This window comes from Eulemur rufifrons, chromosome 14 (assembly GCF_041146395.1).
Source record: "Eulemur rufifrons isolate Redbay chromosome 14, OSU_ERuf_1, whole genome shotgun sequence".
Taxonomy (NCBI): Eukaryota; Metazoa; Chordata; class Mammalia; order Primates; family Lemuridae; genus Eulemur; species Eulemur rufifrons.
In genome coordinates this window covers 19,878,214-19,905,481 of record NC_090996.1, presented here as the reverse complement: position 1 = coordinate 19,905,481, position 27,268 = coordinate 19,878,214, and the positions used below count along the sequence as shown (strand labels likewise).

The 27,268-nt window shown below is 46.6% G+C and overlaps 1 protein-coding gene across 1 annotated transcript; it reads left to right on the top strand.

Moving 5' to 3' along the window:
- The first annotated feature begins 5,161 nt into the window (after positions 1-5,161).
- Positions 5,162-26,802, top strand: LOC138394065 (aquaporin-8-like). The gene is made up of 7 exons (XM_069485683.1): positions 5,162-5,403; positions 8,180-8,306; positions 9,892-10,103; positions 11,515-11,649; positions 21,669-21,954; positions 25,766-25,790; positions 26,627-26,802. The coding sequence occupies exons 1-7, from the start codon at positions 5,162-5,164 to the stop codon at positions 26,800-26,802; spliced, it is 1,203 nt and encodes a 400-aa protein (XP_069341784.1).
- The last annotated feature ends 466 nt before the right edge of the window (positions 26,803-27,268 follow it).

The following is a 27,268-nucleotide window of genomic DNA, read 5'->3' as shown; positions in this document are numbered from 1 at the left end:
TGCTCTGTCACCCAGGCTAGAGTACAGTGGCACAATCAGAGCTCACTACAGCCTCCAATGCCTGGGCTGAAGTGATCCTCCTGCCTCAGCCTCCCAAGTAGCTGGGATCACAGGTGCCCATAACTATGCCAGGCTAATATTTGTATTTTTTTGTAGAGACAGGGTCTCACTATTGCCCAGGCTTGTCTTGAACTCTTGGCCTCAAGCAAGTCTCCCCCTTTGACCTCCTGAAGCACTAGGGCAACAGGCGTGAGCCACTGTGCCTGGCCTAACTTTCATTCTTAAATACTACAATTACTTAACACGGGCTGGGTGTGCCAATGGGGCACTGCATAATTTCATAGACTTTAGAATCATATTGGATACTGCCATCTCATTTCCTGTTCCACATTGGTTTTCGTGAAGTCCTTGCATGTTATGATAGCAACTGCCATAAAACCAGCATCATAGAGATATACTGTCACCGAAAGGAATATAGGACCATATAACGTTAAAACAGTAAATTACTGAGCTAGTAGATCCCATGGTGTCTGATAGACATTGAGCATCACTGTGTTTCCCTTAGAGTTTAAAATATCCAGAGCCCCTCTGTGAGTGCACTGTGGTTCCTTGGGGTGCCCTGGCACAGAATCTGGAAACTGCAGGTTAATTTAACATGAAGTCTGGAGCAGGTGGTCTTGGGGTTGGTCTGGTGGCATGGTGATGTCATCAAGGATCCACCCTCTGCATCGTTGCACCTCATGGTCTCAAGATGGCTGCCATGGCACCAGTATCACATTCTTGCACAACAGTGCAGTCATCAACTTCAAGAAAGGAGTGAAGGGCAATGTGTCTTGGTAAAATGTGATATTTCATTCTCCATCTGTTCCTGGTGATAGCTGGCAGACAGGGTGGGTATCGATGAAGAGATGTCTTGAACTGTTGCCGTTCACACAGGGATAAAAATTACAGGCCTTCTTCATGTCAACTAGACCTGGAATTGGGACACTGGAAGTTTGTCAGCCAAGGAATTTCTTAGGAAAATACTATCTCCTTAGCCCACTGGGTATTGTAATGGTTTTGGGGGAGACCAGTACATTGTGTAGGAACATCAGGGCATGCAAAAATTCTCATGCAGTGAAAATACGTTATTTTGCTTGAATGCAGACTTTCTCTGCAGATCCACTGGTTTTGGAGCTCTATGGAATCCAACCTTTACTCTAGTGAAGGAGGGGCTTGTCCAGAGGACTAACATCTAGTTGGGCCAGGAGTCAGGGAGGAGATCAGATTTCTGATCTGAGATTTGAATAAGGAATAGAAGTTGGCCAAGAGGGCAAATGAAGACTCCAAACAGAGGGGTGGCATGGACAGGGAGGGTGAGTGTGCCTGGCTCATCTGAGAAAGTGTTTCATGTTTATATGGCAAGAGACAAACTGGGGCTAGGACTTAATGCCTGTGTGGTTGCAAAGGGAGTTTGACTTTGTCCTGAAACCATGGGAGATGCTGAAAGGTTTTAAGTCAGGGATGGACCCAATTGCAATAATAGTCTGGGAAATAACAACTACCATGTGGTAGAAAGTGCATGGTATTCACAAAATGCCTTTCTTTTCATCCTGGGTGCACAGCTAGACTACATCTCCCTGATCGCTTGCAGTGAGGGGAAGCCATGTGACTGAGATCTAGCCAATCAAATATGGATGAAACAGATATTTACCATTTTTAGGCCCAATCCTTAGTAACCCTCCACATTGTCTCTTTCCCTATTTGCTGGATGATATTCAAGGACTTAGATGGGGAAGCTCCAAGATGGAAGTGGTCTGGATACCTGAGTCACCCCTGAGTCACCATTTGGTAAAGAGCCTGCTATGTACTATTATGTGAGCAAAGAATCAACTTTTATTATGCTAAGTCATTGCAATGTTGGTTTTTTTTTTTTTTTTTTTTTTAGCAATTAGCCTACTCTAACACAAACCAAACCAAGAGCTGCTATTTCTTGGGTACTTGCTCTGAATTGGGCACTGTGCTAAGTGCATTGCCTCATTTCATACACACAAGATCCCTATGGGGATGGGGACCACCATTACCACTGTGCCCTGCTGGCTCCCAGTGTGAAAGGAATGGATGACAGTTGGGTGAGGCAAGGAGACCAGGTGAGGCGTTATAGCACTCCACTCCAGCAGGGAGTTTCTGCTGTGAAATGGGTTAAATAATAGGATACTGTAAGTATGAATTCAGAGGGTGCATCTAGGTGTCCAGTGCTGGGCCTAGCATCTGGAAGGTGTATAAGGAATGTTAGTTTGATTTTTCTCAAGGGACCAAGCAAGCACTGCTGAAGGCCTGGGTGAAAACAGGAGAGAGTTATCCTGGAAGCAGCACTGGCAGGACTTGAGCAAAGAATGAGGGAGATGGAGAAGCTCAGGGTTGGACGACTGTCTTCATTGCTATTTACAGGGAATCTGAAGGAAGGTCTAAGGAATATCTTAGACCACATGTTGTGGGATAGGGTGGAGGGAGAGAATAGAGCTAAAGATAATTGGAAGAAGGCAGATCCTGAAACTTTCTGAGATGAGCAGATGTTCAACAGAAGTCCTGGATTCCCAAGCCTCGTGCTGACAACGGCTGTCAACAAACTGTCCCAGCTCTGGCCAGATATATCCACGTCTGTCCTGAAACAGATACTTTGAATCTACACAAACATGGGTAAGTTCTTTAACGTATTTGTGCCTCATTTTTCTCACCTGAAGATGGGGATAAGAAGTAATGGGACTTACAAGGTTGTTGTGAATATGTGCAGAGTGCTTAGCACGGTGTTGGATGTATAGTTAGTAATGGTAGAAATGGTCCTTAAAATTCCCTTATCTGTAATATTATTTCTCTGTCTCTAGCTAGACATACAAACACTCGGACTGTAGCTATGAGCACGGAGCAGAATCCTCGCCTGTTTGTTCACTGCTGCATCTCCAGCCAGCCCTTAGAACAGTGACTGTCTCAGAGTAGCTATTTACACATTTGGAGAATGAAAGAATAAGAAAACCCATCTCTCCCTCCCTCCATACCTTTCTTTCATCCATTCCTTTTTCCATCAATCCATCCATCCATCCATCCATCTTTCCATCCGTCCATCCACCTATCTTTCCATCCGTCCATCCATCCATCCATCTTTCCATCCGTCCATCCACTAACCCACCCATCCATCCATCCATCTTTCCATCTGTCCATCCACCTATCTTTCCATCTGTCCATCCACTAACCCACTCATCCATCCATCCATCTTAGAAAGGCAGTAGAATGTAGTAGCTTAGCCCATAGGCTTTTTTTTTTCCAGTTATGGTAAAATATACATAAAATGTACCATTTTAACATTTTTAAGTTAAAATGGTTACAGTTCAGTTACATTGAGTCTATTCACATTATTACGCAACTAACTCTACCATCAATCTCCAGAACTTTTTCATCCTCCCAAACAGAAAATCTGTACCAATTAACCACAAATTCCCTTTTCTCCCTTCTTCCCATCCACTGGGAACCACCATTCTGCCTTCTGTGTCTATGAATTCAACTAGTATTGGTGTTTCATGTAAGTGGAATCATATACAATGTCTGTCCTTTTGTGACATCCCACAAGTTTTGTGATCATATAAGCTGTACAATCCTGGGAAAGTCAACCTTCCTGAAACTCCACTTCCAATTACAAACTGATTGTAATAATAGTACCTACCTCATAGGGTTGCTGTGAGCTTTAAATGAGATACTATATACAAAGTAGTTAGTCCAGTGCCTGGCACATAGCACATGCTCAATAAACATTAGTTATACCTAAGAATATATTTTAAATTAATGGACACTGGTATTGTGCTTATTATGTCTGGCATTGTCTTGAGCACTTTACAAATATTAGCCCATTTAAACCTCACAATGACCCTGTGACATGGCTACTGTCACTACCACCCACGCTTAACAGAGGAGAAAACAAGGAGCAGGGAGGTTGAGGCATGTGCTCAGGGTTACGTGGCTGGTTCATGGCAGAGCTGGGATTTAAATCCAGGAAGCTTGGCCGGGCGCGGTGGCTCACGCCTGTAATCCTAGCACTCTGGGAGGCCGAGGTGGGCGGATCGTTTGAGCTCAGGAGTTCGAGACCAGCCTGAGCAAGAGCGAGACCCCATCTCTACTAAAAATAGAAAGAAATTATATGGACAGCTAAAAATATATATAGAAAAAATTAGCCGGGCATAGTGGCGCATGCCTGTAGTCCCAGCTACTCGGGAGGCTGAGACAGGAGGATCGCTTGAGCTCAGGAGTTTGAGGTTGCTGTGAGCTAGGCTGACGCCACGGCACTCACACTAGCCTGGGCAACAGAGAGAGACTCTGTCTCAAAAAAAAAAATAAAATAAAATAAAAAAATAAATAAATCCAGGAAGCTGGTTTCCAAGATGCACAGGTTTTAGCACTGCACCCCATGGCCTCTTGCTAGCCTGTGCGGCTTCACCCAGAGGGGGATCATCTTCTGCCACTGGGTCCCGGGTCAGGCCATCAGGGTGAGGGCAGGTGCTGGGGCCTCAGGTAGAAGGAGATGCCTGTGGGCATCTGGGGAAAAACAATTGAAGATGAGTTTCCTGTTTCTTAACCTGAGAGGTCCCAGCGCGATGGGGCTCTCTGCATGCCCCTTGACACATGCTGGCCCTATGTGAACCATGGAGGGCTGGAGTGCAAGGCCTGGTGCGCTCTGTCCAGGTGATGTAGCCAAGCCAGAGCCTTTCCCCTCATTGGCAGGAAGCTCAGCAATTCTTCACTCCCCACCCCAGCCCTGCCCTGGCGAGATGAAATAAAAAAGTTTCTTCTTCTGGGCTTCAGGGCCACCACCCAGGAGGACTTTATTGGCTTCTGAGCACTGTCAGTGACCCTCTGCAGCCCTTTAAAAGAGGCAGAGCCTGTGGTGTGGGACCAGTGGAGACAAGAGTGTCCAGGACAACAGGTGCGGTTTCCCAGCAGCTCAGGCAAGAACCCCGGGGCTTGTGCCGTCCTGTCCTGATGTCTGTAGAGGTGAGCCCACTGCCGCATCTTCCTCTGCAGCCTGGCAGGGCGAGGGGTGGCTGCGAATGAATTCAAGGTTGGGGGTCAGGGGCTCCTGACAGGGCTCTCCTGCCACCCATGTCCACTGTCCCTTTTCCCTGCGCAGGTAGCTATGTGTGACTCTAACTTTGGCAATGACCAGGCAAAGGAGCCGAGCGTGGGTGGCAGGTGGCGTGTGTCCTGGTACCAGCGGCTGGTGCAGCCCTGCCTGGCTGAACTGCTGGGCTCTGCCTTCTTCGTGTTCATCGGGTGCATGTCAGTCATCGAGAACATGACGAACATGGGGCTGCTGCAGCCAGCCCTGGCCCACGGGCTGGCCCTGGGCATCCTCATTGCCACATTTGAGAACATCAGGTGAGACCAGCCCCAAGCACTCAGCCTGGGGCTCCCATGGGAAGCTGGGGTGGGGGCAAAGCTGTGGTCAGGCCCCGGCACCACTCAGGACTCCAGGGGGCGCTGTGGGGTGGGGCCTCAGACTGCCTGGGGTCCTCTCCTCACTCTGCAGCTCGTGAGCGCCCGGCTTCGGGCAAGTCCCTCTCCAAACTACAAAATGGGAACAGGAGCGTATTTTTTCAACGATTTTTTTCCAAGCCAACATGGATATCTTGCTCACCAAGTACCAGGCAATATTCTAAGCACTTTATAGATATTAATCATCCAATCTTCACAACAACCTTGTGGGGTAGGTCCTGTTGTTAGCCCCATTTTACAGCTGCAAAAGGCCGTGTCCCCTGTCTCGGGTTACAGGGCTAGAAAGTGACAGAGCCAGGAACCAAGTCCAAGCTGTCTGGCTCCAGCGCCCAAACCCAAGTGCCTTAAGTTGGGGGGTGGGGGGCGTTGAGAATGGAATGAAGCGCTCAGCACACACCAAGCACTCAGCCGGTACTGGTTGCTGTGTTGTTGTTACCACTACAAGGGGTTTAGGGAAAGCAGAGATGTGCAGAGGAACAGACCGGGGGCTTCCCCACTAGGCCAGTCGAGTGGTGACCAGGAGGGCGGGCAGAGGGGACAGGCTTCTCTGGCTCTGCTTTCACCTGGGTGGGGTCTCAACGGGGAGGGCTGTGGGGAGGTCGGCAGGTTCCCAGGAAAAGTGCCTGGCAGGAGGATCTGGGACGAGGTTGGCCTACATTGAATCTCACTGAGAAAATAGATCTGAATAGGAAAATTAAGATACTATTTCTGAGAAAACCAGAATGGAAATAGAACTTTAACATCTCCTTAAATGTCTAAGGGAGGCTGTGAGCGGAATGAAAAGCACATGACCTTCTGTTCAGATGGGTCTGGGGGTGAATGCAACCTTTGTCACACCTTCGCTGGGTCACCAGGGCAAGTTGCTGAACCTGTGTGTGTAGTGGTATAAATGTGGGTAATAGTAATAGCTGATATTTATTATTACTAACTATAGAGACAGTACTATCTGCTGTACATGTATTAATACATTACATCTTTGCAACAGCCCTTGTCAGGTGGGGATCACTGGAGCACAGAGAGGTAATGAACTTGCCCAAGGTCACACAGCTATGCAGTGGCACAGCTGGGGTTTGAACACAGGCCAGCTGGCAGAAGAGCCCATCTCTCAGGCACTGTAGTATCCTTGCCTCTCTGTAATACCAAACTTTTATTCATTCATTGACTTTTTGCACAAATGTTCATTCAGCAACTCGTGCATGCCAGGCATTACTTTGAGGTTGTTGAACAGATCCAAGGTAAGGTATGTAAAGTACCCAGTAAGTGTTCCATAAATATTTGCTGAGAGAGCAATCAATGAACAAACAAAATATTTTGACAGTCTAGGGAACATGTGTGGTCCTCAGGGCATCCAGCCCTCCCCTGTTGGAGCCATGCTCAATCACAGTCTCTCCCCAGGTTGGGCAGGTGGGATGGTGGAGGAGAGGCCAATGGCCTCACGGGTTCTAGCTGTCCAGGATCCCTGGGGAGCCAAAGCATCCCGTTTGCTTTGGCAGAGCCCAGGCTGAGCTACCTCAGGCCAGGTGGCCCTGGCGGCCCCTCTTCCTGACTTTTGGAGACTGAGCACCGGCTGGTGCTTTCATATCATGCAGGAAGCTCACCTGAGGGCCTGGGCCTAGAGCTGGGCCTGACAAGCTGGGGGCAGCTGGTCAAGAAGCATCAGCGTGTTGGACAAAGTCCTTTTTGTCCAGAGCCAAGGTCCTCTGTCCAGTCTCAGCTCAATGCCCTGTGTCCACTGGGGGTGGGCAGGCTCACTGTTGGGCTCTTAACATCTGGGGCACTTTGGCTCCTGTGTGATATGGGGGGTCATGGTGTCACTTTCCCTCTTATTGGGGGGTATCGATTCCCAGGAAGCAGAGGGATATAATGGGCCAACATCTGAGAACAGTCCCTCTGTCAGAGTGGGGCTGCGACACAATGGGGTGTGGGGACTTGGGGTGCCTCCTGGTTCTTGGGCCAGGGCTGATTGAGCACCTTGATGAACAGGAAGCTCTTTACCCATGAGCAAGACAGGGGCCAGCCAACCAGAAGCTGCCCTCTGACCCTAGGTTCTGACTCATCTAGCTCCCATGCTCATCCCAAATTCCTGATCCCAATCCCTGACCTGATCAGGAACCCCCACCCCTATCCCCGGTTCTCAACGCCATTTCCAACCTGAATCCTAACCTCCGAGTTTCACTCCTCACTCTCAGACCACAAGTGGGAATTTCTTGGCTGAGTAGTTACATCCAGAGCTCTCATTCTGGCCTCGCTATGTATAAGGGGAGGCCAGGGCTACTAACTCGTCAGAATCTGGGGTTTCAGTCTCACCTGCAGCCACATCTCTGGAGGCTGGAAGCAGCTCTGGGGGAGTCTAGAAGGAGTTATGGGACAGTCTTCCCACACGTTCTTCCTCTGGGGCCACCCTGGGGTCTAGGCTTAGGCTTAGGGGCTGCTCTTCCCTTTGCTTAGCAACCCCAGTGCCTCTCACCCCACCACCCAGCACCTCAGGGAAAATGGGAGCCATCTGGTGTCTCTTCCTATCTGGACTGGATCCTGGACTGACATTGGCCCTGTAAGGCCAGCCTGGGGGGCTGCTGGGGACACACTCTCTCAGGTGACAGACTCATGGTTGGCCCTGGACAGGGGCCTCATGACTTTTTTCTGCTCTTGTGGGTTACAGTGGGGCACACTTGAACCCTGCGGCATCTCTAATGGCCGTGCTGAGCGGAGGCCTCACCCTGATGATGCTCGTTCCCTACTGGATTTTCCAGCTGCTCGGCGGGCTGATCGGGGCTGCCCTGGCCAAGGTGAGTGACCCTCAGGGGGCTTGGGATGGTGGCTTCTGGGGTGTGTGTGGGGGGCAGTGGGCAATGGGGAAAGGTCCAACTCTTCGCTTGTTTCTGCTGGTGGAACAGGGTGGACCCTTTCCTACTGAGGTGGAGCATACTATGTGGGCCTCATTCCCTCCAATCCTACCCTGTTCTGTTCCCATCTGAACACAGCCCTTCCCTACAGACCAGAAAGCACATTCAGAATTTGGCATCTCTGGCTGTAGAGTTGATTAGGATAGTTCTAATGTTTTTTCATTCATTTACTCATTCATTGATTCACTTGTTCATTCATTCTACAAACATCTCACTAAGCACTGACTGAGGATTCAAGATGCATACGATTATTACCCTTGAGAAATTCCAGAATTAACTTCTCTGTGTATTCTCTAGTTTGCTTGCCTTTAAACTAAGTTACCGTTGATGGGAGTGGATATTCAATTCATGGTAGGAATCCTCCTGTCCCACCAGGAAGGCTAGCTCTTCCTCTTAGCCAGAATTTTTATAGCTCTACGTACAAGTCCAGGGATGGACTCCCTCCCTCCTTTCCTCTTCCTCCTCCTTCTCTCTCTCTATTCTTCTTTCCTTCCTTCCTTCCACCCTTAAGTTTCAGTTTAACCAGGGACACTTCAAGACCTGGGCCTTGCGTGCTATGTGAGGTGGATGGGACAGCTGCCAGCCTGACTATGACTGGCTCTGAAGCTCTCAGTCCTGGCCCACTGCAGGCTTTGGCCCAAAGTCCCATGTTGCTGTACACCTCTGCCCTGGCCTCTCCATGCCACCACGTGAGACCCGCAGCCTGTTGCCCTGTCTGTAGAAGGCAGCCTGGACCTTCCCCCTCTAATTCCCTATGGAAAGTGAGTAAGACCCGCCCTCAATCCCCGCCAAGTGAAACTTGTCAAACATGATTCCAACAAGTGCGCAGCAGCAGCTGCCGTTCACGGAGCACACCCTCCTTGCTAAGCACTTTCCACATATTCTTTTATTTCCCAACAACTTCAAGAGAGACCATAGTGCGTCCTTAGAGAGTGCTCACTATGTGCCCAGCATGCCAAGAGCCGTACCTGTGACCTAGGAGTTGTCATCATCACCCCCATTCTATAGATGGGGAAACGGAGGCACAGAGAAGTGGGTACCTTGCCCATGTTCAGATGAGCTGGTGAGCAGCGGAGCTCAGGCGCAGGTCCAGAATCCAGCAGCCTGTGTGCTCCACTGTCTTCCCTCTCTAGGTCCTGTGACCACTCCAAGACCCATTCACTTATGTTCTTTTTCTCAATGAGGGTCATCTAAATCACATAAGCTCAAGCCCATAACCCTTAGAACACCCTTGGTCGTCCCCACTTTTCAGATGAGGAAAGCGAGGCTCAGAGAGGTCCCATATCTCACACAGAGTCACACAGTCAGAACTGGGGGAGTTGGGATGTGGACCCAGACATGTCCACCTCCAAATTGACATAACCCTTCACTGGCTCTTAAGGTGGGCAGCGTGTACTTTTAGACCCCCTTCCCTCAGCTCCCAGCCATCTCTCTGCCCCCTGTGAGGCTCAGTGGCTTCTCTCCACAGGCGGTGAGTCCTGAGGAGAGGTTCTGGAACGCATCTGGGGCAGCCTTTGTGACAGTCCAGGAGCAGGGGCAGGTGGTGAAGGCGCTGGTGATGGAAGTCATCCTGACAATGCTGGTCCTGATCGTGTGCACAGGCACCACCAAACAAAGGACCACACGCCCTGTGGCCCCATTCTGCACGGGCCTGTCTGTCACCATGGCCATCCTGGCAGGGTGAGTGTCCTTTAGCAGTGGGACAATCGTCCAGACCTGGGCTTTCCTGGCTCTAGAGGAGGTCAGGCCTGAAGGTCACAGTCTCAGTTGCCAATAGGGGCTGGTGTTGCAGATGGTGGCAGTGGGCTGGCAACGTGGCAGATGACAGGGAGTGTTGGGGACTGTGGTGTCTAAGGACGTCAGTCAATTCAGCCCTAGTCAATTGTCACTGCATGAGAAGGTGGGTCTCAGGTGACTCTGATGATTTCATTCAAAGAATATCAGAAATCTGGATTTTTATGTGAAGTTTTCCAATTTTGGTTGTGTGAATAAAACATTCTTATAGGCTATGTTCATTCAGCAGGTGGGAACCCAGATTTTAGCCTCAGGCTTAAAAAGAGCACCCACAGCCATTCTCTCATTTATTTTGAATAAGTAGCCTTAGGGAGGGATTAAGGAGACAAGGTTGGGTCAGGGATTATTTTGTCCATTTTATAGATGAGGAACCTGAGGCTCAGAGAGGATAGAAGGGACTTACTTTAGGTCAATGGCCAGTGGCAAATTAAGTGACAAATCTCGGGCAAGAGGATGAGGGAGCCCCATCCTAATGGCCAACCCCTTCCTTCTTTTGACAGAGAAGCTAGTCTAGTCCTTCCCCTGGGTCAGCTCTGTCATGTTTGGGAATGTGTGTTCAGCTGTGGCCATGCTTTGCTGCCCCCTAGTGGCCTGTGGTTCACGTACAAGCCTCTCGACTGGTTGGGGGACACAGGGTGGGATGAGGTCTGCAGGACCCCAGCTTGAATGAATGGGCTGAGGATGCAGACCCAGAACTAGAGAGGTGCACCTGGGACCTGGGGAGCAGTCCCCCTGCAGAAGATTCAAGGCCCCAAGCTTGTGGTGCACACAAGGGCCTCGCTGGGTGGGCTAGATTATAGTTCATATTATTGTACATTACTTATATATGAGGCATGGGCTCTGTATGCATTTTCTCATTCACTCCTGACAATAACCTATGGCACTTTCACCTCAGTTGAAACACATGAGGTTAAACGAAGGTCCCACAGCTGGAACTAGCTGGGCTGGGCTTTGACTCTAGGTCAGCTGAACTCCAAAGTGGATGACAACTGCTTGACTTTGCTTTATAGACTTCAGAGAGGACCGAGATCCAGCCTCTCTCCCTGCCATCACTGAACAGGCATTCTTTGCTGGTCATTTTTCCCTTAGGGTGTATGGGGAGTGCCAGACTCTATGCTCAGAGAGGAGCCATGCTTTTTGCTTCCCAGTGTTAAGGATGCACCCTGGGAGTCCACGATATGGAAGTTTAGAGAGGGTTTCCAGGGTCTGTGTGCCATAGGCCTAGTTGGGGACTTGACTTTGAGGAGAGGTGGGGCCTGGCTGGGACTCTGGTGACCAGTGTGCTGGCTGTTTGCAGGGGTTACGTGTCTGGACCCTGCATGAACCCTGTCCGTGCCTTTGGACCTGCCGTGATGGCCAACTACTGGGGCTTCCACTGGATCTACTGGCTGGGCCCACTCCTGGCTGGCCTGCTGGTGGGACTGTTCATCAGGTAGGAGTGTGACTCCGTCACTGGCCCACCTGTGGGCACCTGGTGACTGCTCCAGAGCATCCAGGAACGGAGGGTAGGCTCTCACTTCAGTTTGGAGAGGAAAGAAGGAGCCTCTTCAGACACAAAGAACATGGCTCTATCTAGGGCCTTTGGTTGCAAGTGACAGAAACCCATCTCACAACAGTGTATGTCATAAAGGGGAATTCATTAGCTCACATAATCCAAAAGTTCACAGGTAGCAGTGGCTCTGGGTAGAGCTCAAACAACGTCTTTCAGGACTTGGTCATTCTTATAGGCTTTACTTCTCTCTGTGTGGGCTTCCTGCTTAGATGGGCTCTCCAACACAGAAGAAAGTGTTCACCAGCCTCTCTAGGCTGTGTCCTAGCAGCTTAACAACTCCAGGGGAAACAAAACAACAGCTCTAGCAAAATCCCTAAGTCAGGCATTCACTGGTTTGGACTGGCCTGCTTGGGTCACATGCCCACCTCTGAATCCATCAGTGCAGCTGTGGGGTTCCGGAGCTCTTGTTGGCTGTGCCTGGAGCATGAGCTGAACCCTGGAGTGGAGATGAGGTCAGCCTTACTCAGACAATTGAGAGGAGGACAGAGAGTTGGGGAGGAGTGGTGCCCACAGGGGTGTGGTACAACTCCAGGGGGCCCATCCACATAGGAACACGATGTCCCCAAGAGCATGCATGTAAAAAATACAATGCAGACAGTGCTTCCCAGAGCTATGCAGTGAATAATAAGGATAATGTTACCAGAAGGAGAAATGGATTCCAGTTAGGAAACACTATAGAGTCCCCTCCATCCTGTTTGACATTTTCTCTTCAGGCTTTCTTCTTACACTCTGTTCCTTCCGCTCCAGGTAGTGCGGGGATCTCTGTCTGGACTTAGCACATACAAGTTGGGCTTGCCTTGCACTGTCTGGGGAGGACAGGCGCTGGGCTGGGCTGGTCTAGATGGCCCACACTACTGCCCACCTGCAGTACTTGGGGTCCTCAGGACCTAGCCTGTGGCTCTGTGACAAGCATCACTGATCATCTGGCTCTGAAGGCTGGGAAGGCTCAGGAAGTCATCTCTCTGGAGAATTCTGGGCCTGGAGACATATGATGAAGGGCTGGGTCTCTCCTCCAGGGCTCAGAGAGCTCACTGGCCGTCTCTTTCACAGGTTCTTCATTGGTACAGGAAATCCCACCAAAGCCTGAAGGGACAATGAAGCCAGGCTGGTGGGATCGCTGCTGGCTCAGGTGCTCTCAGCTGACCCATCCTATACTTAGGACAGGACAGCTTCTGCATTTCCTGCCAGGACAGAGGCCCAGAGGAGAAAATTACTTGCTTCCGCTGACTTGGGCTCAGCTTCTGAGACACACAGACTGCTGCTCAGTCCTGAGGACGCTCTAGGTTCCTGGAGTTCCTTTGCGGTCCTCAGAGACCGCAGCCTGGGGAGCATGTTGCTAGCACTGCCCAGAGAGCGGTAGAAACAGCAGAACAGAAGAGTTTTCTCCAGAGGAAGCTCTGGTGTTGGGAGAGGAGGCTGTTTCTGTGCATTAGCTCATTTTCTGCACCTTATTTGTCTCCTTGTCTTGTTCCTTTGTTCCCCTGCTACAGGAGGTCCTTGTGGGGCCTGACTACTTACCTTGTTTCCTGAGCTGACAATCTCACTTTATAATAAATAGTCCAGTGTTTCCCTCCACGTGCCCATGAGCTTGTTTTTTATTTGAAAAATGGGTAGTGCTGGGAGGAATCAAAAGTCTGCGGTTGTGCCTTGCCTGTCCAGAGTGGCTAAGCCTAGGACCCAGCCCAGAGTCCAGTGCCATGGTAGGTACTTAGAGTGCAGGCCAACCCAGAGCCTGTGTCCACTCGGCCCGGTCCATCTTGGAGCTCAGCTAGAGCTCAGAGTCTATTCTAGAGTCCAGTGTGAACTCTAGTCAGAGTCAATTCCAGATCATAGACCTCGGGACCCTGCTGAAAGCCCATTGCAGAGTTCGTGGTCTGAGTGACAGCCCAGTGTTGTCCTGGACACACATCAGCCCATTCACTGCACTCCAGCTGGGGATGAGGGTGGGGGTGGGGCAGAGAGGCAAGAATTGCCTGGGGATGCAGAATCCTGAACAACTGACATGGTATAGGCCTGAAGAGACAGTGGCCTCTGGATGGAATATATGAGTATAATGAGTACGAAAGGATAAAAAGACACCTTTGGAACTTCACACCTTCCAAGTAATGCGTGTATCTTCTCTGGAAGGATCTATGGGTCATTTATGAAAGATGATCATTATAACACAATAAAGAAATATCAGGGAAAACTCATTCTTAATAACAAAGAAAATACCCACTTCAATAAGATGAGCAAAATGCTCACCTGAGTAAAAGCAAAGAAAATCACCAATACAATAAGAGACTGCCTGTTGAGAAAATGGATACACCGTGTATCCAAACATCCAAAACATTGCTGGAGAAAATGAGAATAACGAACAGGAATGACAGTATCCCTAAAGAATAGAAAAAGGGAGGAAATCATGTGACAGAAATCAGAAACAAGCAAATTAGAACACTCACAAAGAGTAAAAAAATGTTAAAAGTTACTATTTCATTTGGTGAAATAATGAAATACACTTTGGACAAAGCTGGTAACGACAGCAGGGGGTGGAGCAAACTGGCATAATAGAAACTTCCAGAGACTGTCACTTCGCAGGAACAGCTAATTCAACAACCATCCATGCAAGCTAGCACCTTCAGAAGAAACAAAAGTCAGGTGAGTGATTACACTACCTGGTTTTAACATTATATTAATATTTTAATATTAAGGAAAGAGGCAAGGAAAAGGGTGGAAAAGACAGTTTTGCATTGCCTATGCCAACCCTCCCTCATTCCCAGGCAGGGGAGGGAGAGTGAAGTGATTGAAAGTCAAGGCCACCCTGGCACAAGGGAACACAGCACAGGGCAGAATTCTTCAGGTGCCCAGGAGGGAGCATTTAGAACAGCCTGGCCAGAGAAAAATCTGCACCTTGAAACCTGAGTTCAAGCTAACCCTACCACCTACTGACAAAAAGCACCCTGGGGCCTGCACTAAATTCATAAGGCAATTGGGCCACATAGGCTGCAGTCCTTGGGCAACTCTTGGGGCTGTGCTGACTCAGAGCCAGGGGACTTGGGGTGCAGTGAGCCAAGCCAGCACCTGTGTCACCCTTCCCCCAACTATAAGGAGAGTCTTCCTCCACTTGGGGAAAGGAAATGGAAAAGTTCAGAGGATTTTGTTTTGGAACCTGGGTGCCAGCTCAGCCACAGTAAAATACAGTACCAGGCAGATTCCTGAAGCCCCCGAGTCCAGGCCTTAGTTCCTGGAAGGCATTTCAGAACCCACCCTGGCCCAGATGGAAACATGCTGCCATGGAAGAAAGGACCCAGTCGTGGCAGGATTCACAACCTGCTCACTAAAGAGTCCTTGCGCTTTGAATAAACATCAGAGATAGCCAGGTAACAGTCGCCATGGGCTTTGGATGAGACTGGGCTGGCTTCAGGTGTGACCTGATGCTGGTGGCCACAAAGAAGTGCCCACATTACTCCTCCCCTAACTCCAACAGCCCAGCACAGAGAGTGAGGGAAGAGAGGGAGGCTCTGCCTGGTAATCCAGGAAATTCTCTTGCATCTTACCCAAGGCCATCAAGGCAGTACCACTAGGAGTCTGCAAGAGTCACAGCATTACTGGGCTTGTGGCACCTCCAGTGCTGCAGTGACCAAAGACATAGATCACAACACTCTATTCCCTTTGAATATCAGGAAATCCTTCTCAAGAAGGACAGGTTCAAACAAGTCCAGACTGTGAAGATTAAAATAAATACCTAATTCTTTAATGACCAGACATTGATGAACATCCACACTGGATATAGGTTCTTTTCACCAGCTCATGGAACATTCTCTAAAATTGATCACAGTCTAGGCCACAAAACATATCTCAACAAATTAAAAAAAGAATAGAAATTATATTATGTATTGTCTAAGACCATAGTGGAATAAAATTAGAAATCAATTTCAACAGAAACACTCATCACTACACAAAGTCATGAAAATTAAATAATCTATTGCTGAATGATTGTTAGGTCAAGGAGGAGATGCAGATCAAAAGATTCTTTGAACTAAATGATAATGAGGACACAAGTTATCAAAACCTGTGGGACACAGCAAAACCTGTCCTGAGAGGAAAACTCATAGCCTTAAATGCCCACATCCAAAAGACAGAAAGATCTTAAATGACCACATCCAAAAGACAGAAAGACAGAAAGAAAAAAATCAAACCACCCCATTAAAAAGTGGGCAAAAGACATGAACAGAAACATTTCAAAAGAAGACAGACTAATGGCCAACATATGAAAAATTGCTCAACCTCTCTAATCATCAAGGAAATGCAAATCAAGACCACAATGAGATATCACTTAACTCCAGTGATAGTGGCTTTATCAAAAATTCCCCAAACAATAAATGTTGGCATGGATGTAGAGAGATAAGAACACTCATACACTGTTGGTGGGACTGCAAACTAGTACAACTTCTATGGAAAGTAATATGGGGAGACCTCAAAGAACTAAAAATAGAACTATCATTTGATCCAGCAATCCCACTACTGGGCATCTACCCAAAGGAAAAACAGTCATTCTATAATAAAGACATCTGCACTTGAATGTTTATAGCAGCACAATTTACAATTGCAAAGATGTGGAAACAACCCAAGTGACCATCAATTCATGAGTGGGTTAATAAAATGTGATATATGTATACCATGGAGTTCTATTCAGCCACAAAAAACAATGCTGATTTACCACCTCTTGTATTATTCTGGATGGGCCTAGAGCCCATTCTTTGAAGTGAAGTATCACAAGAAGGGAAAAACAAGCACCACATATACTCACCATAAAATTTGTACTACCTGATCAACACTTATGTGCACATATAGTAGTAACATTCATTGGGTGTCAGGCAGGTGAGAGGGGTTAGGAGGGGATGGCTATATTCACACCTAATTAGTGTGGTGCACACTGTCTGGAGGATGGACACACTTGTAGCTCTGATGCAGGGGGGCAAGGGCAATATATGTAACCAAAAGTTTTGTACCCCCATAATATTCTGAAATTAAAATAAAAACAACAAAAAGAGAAAATCGCTCGAATTTGCTTTTTGTCTAACATCACTTCCATAGTCTAAAATAAACATAAAATAAACAGCAATAAGTCATTAGCAAAAAAATAAAGTGAGAACTGTGCATTAAAATCATGTATAACCTAATCACATTTACTTAAGAATGGATTCCAATATCAAACAGCAAATTTCAACAATGTTAAAACTGTAATTACTTTTGCACCAACCTAAGAGCAAGAATTGTACATAGTATGGGTTAAGATTTTCATGAAACTTTTGTTTCAAATGTGCTTTGAGGATGTAAGTGCAATGTAGTATTTTCTCTGTAGGTGGCAGTTCTAGAACACTGATCTAAAAGAATCATCTATTGCCATCTAGTGGTAAAATTCAGATCTACAGTTGAAACAAGAATGATGGACTGGTATCTCACAGATGAGAACATTCATCCCACAGTTTTAAGGATTGGAAGGGGCCTTAGAAATCATCTAGCCAACCCCAACACCCAGTGCAAGAATAATTTCAGTGATATCAGATCACTGTCTGACTACTCCTCCGAGGAAGACACTCCCTCCACTGCTAAGCAACTCTGTTGAAGGCTAATTAGTTTGCCTCCTTCTGGAGGCAAAAGATTGTTGGACTTACTACTGCCCTCTTGGATAACAAGGAGAGTTTCTATTCCTCTCAAGAATGGATTATCCAACACTATTCAATACTACTTATTTTTTTCAAGCAACATATGAATGTCTGCTAACTGCTAGGCACTGGGGATACAGCGGTGAACAAGAGGAGGAAGGATTGAGACAAAGATAAAAGATTATGAGGAATGAAGGGTATGACTAATACAGAGGATGAGAATGAAAGGGAGAAGGCGTCTTCTTAGAGGGGATGGCCATGCTGAGCCCTGGAGAATGGGAAAAGGTCAGCTGTCCAAAAGCCATTCCAGATAGGTGGAGCAGCAGAGAGAAACGCCCTGGGTGGGCACAGACATAAGCCCTCCAGTAGCACAGAGGAGGCCTGAGGGCTGGAGATCAGGGAGAACCAGGAGAACCTGGAGAGGGGAGTGGAGGGAGAAGCAGCCCCAGGCACTCAGGGCCTGGCAGGTGTCCGAGACTGACCTCAAGTGCACAAGGTCCATGTTCAGTGTTGCACAGGAGGACAAAGAGGTGGTGAGATGCCATGAGACATGACACAAATATATCCAATCACTAATTCCCACCAATTCCAACTTCCTACTGCTTCTAATATTGGTCTTTTTCCATTCCTCAAAGATAGAGGACTGCAAGAGGTTTCCATGTCCCCAAGGAGAAAGGATCTCTCTGTTTGGCCTATCAGAGTGGCCAAGATAAAAAGACTGATGGTACACTGATGGGAAGAGTAAGGAAGAGGACGCTGTTGGGCACTACTGAGGGGAGTTCTGAAGGGAGATGAGCATCAGGTTTCAGGATTTAAGGCCATCAGTTACAGATTAACTCAACCAATTACAGTGTACCTATACAATGAAATACTAACCAGTCATTTAAAATATAAACTAGAAGAATTAGACATAGCAAAAACATATGCAGCATACACAGCCATGTATTTGTGTGTCTTTATTATACAGAAAGTTACCAGGGGATACTAAAATGTTAAAAATAAACCTCTCTCAGATTTCTGGCATTTAATTTTTTATTTACCAATATTTTCTAATTTTTCTACACTAACCATATGACATATTTCATCAACGATAAGATGGCATCAATTTTAAGACGTAACACCAAGAAAGAAAGAAATACTATCAATTAAATTAACTTTTTCTTATCACCTACAATTTTAATTTTGCAGTTATTGAAAAAGTTCCTTTGGATTTATTTAAAAAAGATCATATCTCTGTCTGGCACATGCACAAAAAGGAAAAGACATAGCAAGACCCCATCGCCACAAAATATTTTTTTAAAAATTAGCCAGGCATGATGATGCATGCCTGTAGTCCTAGCTACCCAGGGAGGCTAAGGCGTGAGGATCACTTGAGCCCAGGAATTTGAGGCTGCAGTGAGCTATGATATTAATAGTATCACTGCACCTGTGCCTGAGCAAGAGAATGAGACTCTGTCACTAAAAAAATACATAAAAATAAAAAAATAATTTTGAAAAAAGGAAAACATGAGTGGAATACGTTGGCTAAGTCTTCACGTTCAGGATGTTTGTGAATTTCCACACAATATTGACTGTTGTGCCATCAGGGGCACCAGTGATGTGGCATTTCTCAAGAGAGCTCTACCATGCTCTCTGAGATTTTTGTCCTAGTTGCGGACACTCACACTATGTTTTTTTTTTTTTTTTTTGAGACAGAGTCTCGCTCTGTTGCCCAAGCTAGAGTGCCATGGCGTCAGCCTAGCTCACAGCAACCTCAAACTCCTGGGCTTAAGCAATCCTTCTGCTTCAGACTGCCGAGTAGCTGGGACTACAGGGATGCGCCACCATGCCCAGCTAATTTTTTTTCTATATATATTTGTAGCTGTCCAAATCATTTCTTTCTATTTTTAGAAGAGACGGGGTCTCGCTCTTGCTCAGGCTGGTCTGGAACTCCTGACCTTGAGCGATCCTTCCGCCTCGGCCTCCCAGAGTGCTAGCATTACAGGCGTGAGCCACTACGCCCAGCCACACTGTAAGTTTTAATACTGGTTCTTTCTCTTTTTTATTTCAGAATATTACAAGGGTAAAAATGTTTAGGTTACATATATTGCCTTTGCCCCACCCATGTCAGAGCTACAAGCATGTCCATTCCCCAGACGATCTGCACCACACCCATTAGGTGTGAATGTACCCATCCCCTCCTAAGCACCCTCCCCTGCCCGACACCCAGTGAATGTTACTACTATATGTGCACATAAGTGTTGATCAGGTAGTACAAATTTGACGGTGAGTATATGTGGTGCTTGTTTTTCCCTTCTTGTGACACTTTACTTCAAAGAATGGGCTCTAGCTCCATCCAGAATAATACAACCTGGACAGATGGATCAGGGTTGGATGGTGTTGCACTGCTCATCTGTGAGGCAGTGCAACATCAGGATGGAAATCCAGGGTATCATGATTGGAACAAGTGACCCAATCAGATGATAAAAGTTAATCACTACAGACAAGCCATTCAAGAAAGTGAGTGCCTCTCTGTAGGCTGCCTCCTCCACATGGACACTGAGGTCACCTAAGATGTTAAGAATTGAGGTAGAGAGGAAGACTGTGGGTCAGGCACCAAGTCTCAGTGAATAACCAGGAGAAGGTAGACAACAGCAATGAAGAGTGGTCCAACTGGCTATGATGGATCTCAAAGAAACAGGATGCAAATCTCAAACACCCTGATCAGGCTATGAGAAAACAGAGGCACCACTTCAGAGGGCTTCAAAAAAAGGATATCCCTAGGGAAAGGTCAGGGTTAAGGCAAAGAAAGGGAGGGAATGGCTAAGGACAGGCTGAGGAAACAGAAGCAGCTGTGGATTAAGGAGTGGTGATTTCAGAGGACACAGTGAGTCTTTGGTAGGAAGGCTGGGTCACAGGTGAACAAAAGAATGGAAAATTGACTTAGGGGCATAGCATAATGGGGATAAGAAGAGGGAGTGGGAGAGTTAGCTACCACAATATGTGCTCAATCAGTATCTGTTGAATCAAATGGAATTAGTAAGCAGAAACCTAATACATCCAATCAGAAGAGTTCTAACTCATAGCACAAGTCCATGATGATGATCATGACAACGGGGGTGGTGATGATGACAGTAACCACCGATATTGAGCACCTACTGTATGCCAAGCACTGTTGGAAGCACTCCACATTTAATCTTCGCAACAACCCTCTGGGACAGATAACATCCTCATTATCCCCAGAAGGACTGAACCTAAGGAGGAAGCAATCTCAAACAGAAGTAACAGAATTTTAGGTGCCCTAGGAGGTTAATTGGCTTTTTAAAAAAGTGTTATTTTAGGGATTTTATTGCTGTAACTCACTCAGGGAATAGCCTGACCCATAGCTACTACATATTCAGCAACTTCAACCAAATAACACTCAGACTGGAAGGAAATAAAAACTAGCAGTAATAATTTACTAAGGCCTTCACTTTGTGCCAGAAACTAATTGCTTTGAGTCAATTATCTAATTTAGCTCTCACACCAGAAAGGTAGGTTACCCTTATTATTCCCATTTTTAAGATGAAGAGACTGAGAAAGAAAGAGAAGAGTAATTTGTCCATGATTCATGCAAGGGATCCCTATTTAATATCGTGACTTTGGGACAAGATTTAAGGGCTTAACACATTACAGTGAAGATGCATATCACAATACCACAGAACCTGAAAGACATTTAACATTTCACTTTCTCTTCTCACAATCTCCTTGTATGTTTTTTCAGAGGAGGGAAAACCCAGTACAAAACAGCTTTTGTGAAATGCGTCCCTGATGTCAAACACCTATGATGTTTATTACCCAGGACTTATCCCAGAAGATTCTGATTCATGAGTTTAGAGGAGGTCCTGAACATAAAAAAAAAAAAAAAAAAAAAGCCAGACGAGCTATGATGATGTGCAGTTCACACTGGGGGACTACTGCTGTATATTATATTCTTTGATATTCCAAACCCAGTTTTCCCCTGGCTACATCGAGATGTACACCCACAGAGCATGGGAAACAGAGGCAGAGAAGATCAAAAATTATAAAAACTATCCAATAGAAAGTCAAGGAAAGACATGCTCTAGTTACACAATTTCTCTGTACTTTTGTCTCTGAACTATTTTTAAGTAAGTTTGCGAAAAATATTACCAATAAATATTAAATCAACGTAACCCTACTGTAACACTGAAAAGAATTTTCTCTCCAATAATTGTGACATTTCAATTCTCCCCTGCTCTGTGCACTTCACAGGTGTGAAGCGAGGATCGCTAGAGTCTGGTACCGCGTCCCTTTGGGCGACCAAGCGTATTCTTCACACCCAGGCCCCCCTCCCACCTGGGCCCCCAAGCCCGCACCCGGCACGCACCTCAAGCACAGAGAAGCATCTTCGCAGGTGTCGTCGCGCACGCCCTCGTGGTCTGTGTCGCAACTCGAGGCGGAAGAACAGGGGGTGAAGGAGGGCTCCCTCAGGCCACCGGCCGTGGGCGTGGAGTTGTGGGGTGCCGTGCCCACCAGGGACGCGAAGCAGGGTCCACAGGTGGTGGGGGCAGCAGCGAGCCTCAGGGAGAAGGGAGAAGGCAGGAGACAGGGCCTGGGCTCCACCCGCCGGGCTGGCGCAGCTCAGTGACGCCACACCTAACAGCCGCCCCAGCAGCCTCCGCGCTTTTTGGCGCCTCTGCCGTGATGCTCACTGGGCAATTTCCCCGCCGCCCACACAGCCGAGACGTTCACTGACCTACCTCGCGCCAAATTGCCTCAGAGAGCATCGCAATGCCTTCTGGGAAGTTGACCATTAGGTGCTATTTGTTCACCCAGGTGAAATTCCATTACTGGAATTAACTTGGGGCTGAAGAGCTGGCTGGGTTGGCAACATTGGGCCCAAGAGCAGAGAATCCAGCCAGAGCAAACAAGCATTAAGTTGTTATATTTAGTTGGGGCTCAATGTCATTCAAGAATTTAACAAAAGTTGTTTTTGAGTGCTGACTCTGCCCCAGGGACTGTGCTGAGGGCTTTGCACACATACGTGCCTTTGAAATGTTGTGAAGGTAGTAGTGCGTGGAAAACAGATGCAGTCGAAGACTATGTAGCAGTGAAAATGAACTAGAGCTATCAGGTAGAAACATGGATGGCTGAATTTCAGAAACATAATGTCCAGCATTTTTGTAAAGTTCAAACCAAGTAAAACTAATGTTTAAAGAAACATAAAACGTGGGGAAAAATTGTATAGAGAATGAAAGCAGTGAGAAAATTAAAAGAAGGCATCAGGACATTGTTGACTTCAAGAGAGCAGGCAAACAGACTAGGGAAGGGGTATACAGACACCTCTTCAATGTCTCACATGTGTTTGTTACATTCTTATGCATATATGAGATGTTCGTTATATATATTTTGTACTGCATTTATTATAAAATATTTTTCTAAATTAAAAATAAATGTGTACATTCTATTTCTTTATCTCTCAGGTGTTGGGAATAGAGATGAATATACTTAACTTTAAAAACTTTGAGTAACCCCTATTTAAACAAATAATCAAAAAACGCAAAATGAACAAAACAACTCAGGACACACACCTGGGGGTGAGATAGGATATCAAATGGTTGGTTAGTGTTCAGTGGAGGCGCAAGAACTCATTGATACCCAAGGTAGACGTGACAGTGGGAACACCTGAGGTTAGAGAGGTTTGCCAAGGGGAGTGTTAGTGGGATAAAATACACCATTTTCTGGAATGTTCGTCTGCCAAGAGGGCAATGTAAATCACTGAACAAGCACAGTCCCCAAACTTGGAAGTGTACACATTCCATGGGTGTTAGTAAGTAAGAAGTGTCCACAGCAAGTGGTATAAGGTGTCAGTTCCATAGATATGGACAGTGAGGCTGACGGGGACGGGCAGAAGGTGGAGGCAGATGCATTGACACACCTCTGTTCTTTGATGAGAAAATGACATCTGTCTTCTTAATGAGTCTGATTCAGAAAAATTGGAGAGTCAGATAAATTTGGTCAGTTTTTCACTCAGGGCCACCCCAAAGTCTTCCTGCGAATGTCCTGCAGGGCCAGCTCATTCCATTTAAGCTCCTGGTTGAGGGTCTGGAGGGTTATGGCACAGGAGTGGAGCCTGGCAATGATAAACTCAACCATCTCAGACTGAATGGTGCCTTTAATATGGGACAATGCTGGGGTAGTCCGAAAGCAATGTCCTAGCAAGAGAGGGGTCACCACCACCAACCCTACATCCTCTGGAAAAGTCAAGAGAAGGGGCACATGAAGTATAAAAGCCCTGTGAAAATGAATATTTGGGACAAAACCCTGGGCATTCACCATGCACTCTGTCCTCCAGAGGCTAGAGTGGCCATTTGTTGCTTTGGCTATCCAGTATTCCTTTCTTCTACAACAGATGGCTAGAGTTTCTTATGAAGAACTAAACTGATCTTTCAGTACATGGGGATCAAGTGAGGCTCATGCCTGACTGTGGGGTGAAAACTCACCAAGGCCTGGCCAATTGGCACACAAAGTCACCAAGCCATACTTGGGGGTGTGGTGGGTATTGGGTGAAGTGCTCACCAGGTTGATCCAATCAGAATGAATCCCAGGAGTTGAATGGAAGCTGCTAAGTTTATTAGAAGAGCTCTCTGTTCTGCCAGACTGGAACCTGGGAGGATGTACCTTTGAAGCTACTGAGAGCCATCTTGCTACCTATTCCTAGCCTGAGAATGATGTTCTTGGGAAAGGTTAATGGGGTCTGTGGTGACCTGAGTTTGAAGTGCAGGAGCTGATTGGGAAAGTCACCAGCACTTGTGATGGAGATAAATAAGAATCAGCCACATAATGCTTTCAGATCCAGGTTGTCCAATTCAGGAAGATGAAAGGCCCATGCGACTCTCATTGGAAGCTGGATGCAAACTCTTCTTCCTCACCCATCACAACCTGAGAGAATCTCAGTCAAACCACTATCTGCCTTCTATGCTGGTCCTGTTTTCCATGTTTTGTGGCTGTAATTTTCTCACAAACTGTAAGTAACTATAGCATGCTGAAAAGGCTATCTTTCCTCCCCTGAATTGCTTTTGCACCATTGTCAAAAATCAGTTGCATATACTTGTAGGGGACTATTTTTGGGTTCTCTGTTCTGTCCTTTTGATCTATATGTTTATCCCTTGATAAATATTACATATTCTTGATTACTATAGCCATATAGTAATAATAAGTTTTGAAACTGGACAGAATGATTGTCCCAATTTATTCTTCTTTTTCAAAGTTGTTGTAAGTATTCTGTATATACTTCATAATAAATTTCATAAAACTTTTCTCTATACTTACAAAAATGTTGCTAGGACTTTGATAGGAATTGCATTAAATTTCTATGTCAGTTCAGGGAGAATTGATATCTTTACTAGGTTTAGTTTTCCAATCCATGATCATGCTATATCTCTCCATTTATTTAGATCTTTGATTTCTTCTATCAGCATCATGTCATTTTCAGCGTACAAATCCTGTACATGTTTAGTTAGATTTAGACCTAAGTAATTCATTGTTATTAGTGATTGTGAATGTATTTTTGATTTTGGTGTCCACATGTTATCATTATAGAGAAATACAATTGAGTTCTGAATATTTTGTATCTTGTGACTTTGCTGAAGTCAATTATTAGTCCTAGGAATAATTACTTTTTAATAGTTTAAGCTTTGAAATTATGATTCACTATTAGGTGTTGCTTTGACCTCTGGTAAATTCAAGAGGATCTCAAATGCTTAACCTGCAAGTTCCTTCCCTCTCTGCTCCCACAGATAGGATCCTTTAGCCAAACAACCCTTTGTAGGCCAGCAACAAGGCACAGTTTATTTCCAAGTAATGGGGTTCAGTTCTCTGCCAGCCTGTGAAATTATTCAATCAAGACAATCATAGTATCCTGTGGAAACAAAAGGTCACCCCACCTTCTTGTTATTACAGAGCCTGCCTCTCTTCCATGTTCTTAAGTTGGTGTTTTAATTTCTTACATTCCCCTAGAAGTTCCTCAAACCCGTTACTATCAATATCTCTTATGTCATTACCAGTGCTGGATGTTTGTGAAATGGTGACTAAAGTCTGACACTTCAGACTTAATGCATCTATGTCAAGGTCTTTTTCTCTAATGAGATATGATAAATGCTGAACGGTATCTCTAAACATTTCATCATATCTGCTACTTCCAAAGCTAATGGACAACTTTTTATTTTCATCTTGTGGCTTGCTGATGGCTGCTTCTTTAGAAAGCACACACACAATGATGTCCATCCTTTGGTGATACTTTCTTTTGAGATAGCTGTTTTCGTTAACCTTCGCATTCCAAACAGCTAATATTTGCTCTTTTTCCAAAGCACATGCTTAGAGTTGCTGCTGAAGGTAGGCAACATGGTGGGTGTAGAAAGCTGCAGGTGTTCTAGGGTGAGGACCCTGTGTCTCCAAACCTTTCTGCTGGAAAATCTAAGCACTAGACAGCTCCTCCATCTTTTTTAGTTAAAGACATATTCTTTTCATCCAGAATTTTCATGTCCAGTTCTTGTTCTTTTATCCTTTTCACTGACCTATGTTCTGTTGTGTTTTCCAAATTCTTACATTTCTTCAGGATTGGCTGAAAAGAACTGAGGGTGTATGTGTCTTCCATCTTCACAAGCTGAAACCAACTTTTTATTTTCCATTTTGAGATTGACAACAATTGTTTAAATTTTCATTGAGCTGTTTCATTTCTGAAAGACTTTTACTTCAACTTCCCTTTCTTTAAGTAACTAACTCATCCTTAAAATTACTGCTACAGTCTTTATTAAGAGACAGTGTAGGCCGGGTGTGGTGGCTCACGCCTGTAATCCTAGCACTCTGGGAGGCCGAGGTGGGCGGATCGTTTGAGCTCAGGAGTTCGAGACCAGCCTGAGCAAGAGCGAGACCCCATCTCTACTAAAAATAGAAAGAAATTATATGGACAGCTAAAAATATATATAGAAAAAATTAGCCGGGCATGGTGGTGCATGCCTGTAGTCCCAGCTACTTGGGAGGCTGAGACAGGAGGATCGCTTGAGCTCAGGAGTTTGAGGTTGCTGTGAGCTAGGCTGACGCCACGGCACTCACTCTAGCCTGGGCAACAGAGTGAGACTCTGTCTCAAAAAAAAAAAAAAAAAAAAAAAGAGACAGTGTAGAGTCATTTTTGACTCTAGAAAGTGCCTCCTCCTCATTTTGTTTCATAGGTGCCTTAAATTCAACGTCCCTGAAGGTAGCCACATGGCCGCCCACCTGCCCCAGGAAGTGGCCTAAGCCAGAGCCAAGGCCACTCAACCAGGACGACATCGCTTTGGGTCATAGAACTGACCTGGTCCGCTCCAAGAAAAAGCGTCTAGCCCGGTCGGATCCAAGTCCCGACTGAGGACCTAGGGAGACTCGGTTGCTACAACAAAGGACAGCCAGGCTCACAATGGGGCATTTCTAGGCAACGGGGCTCAGAGCCCCCCCAAGGGCAGGCGCTGCCTGGAAACGCTGAGGCCTGGCCTGGGCCTGGCTAGGGCGGCGTCCAGCGACCGCGGCCCTGCCCACCCCACGACTGCCCGCGCTCTGCCCACCCTGGAGGTGGCCCTTCTCCCTCCGCGTCAGTGAGTCTCCCCAACGCCACGCGCCCCTGCTGCCACCCGGACGCTGGACCGCCCAACCCCGCTCCCAGAGAGCGGCCTCCCAAGAGCCTTTCCCCGAGCGTGTGAGCGCGTGTTAAGCAAAACACACATTCATTTCATGTTTTTACAGCGGTACCATGGAGCACACGCGTGTTCTGCAGCTGGTGATGTTCACGCCACAGTTACTTTTTAACGGAGGCAAAACTTCCATAGCGAAACGCATCC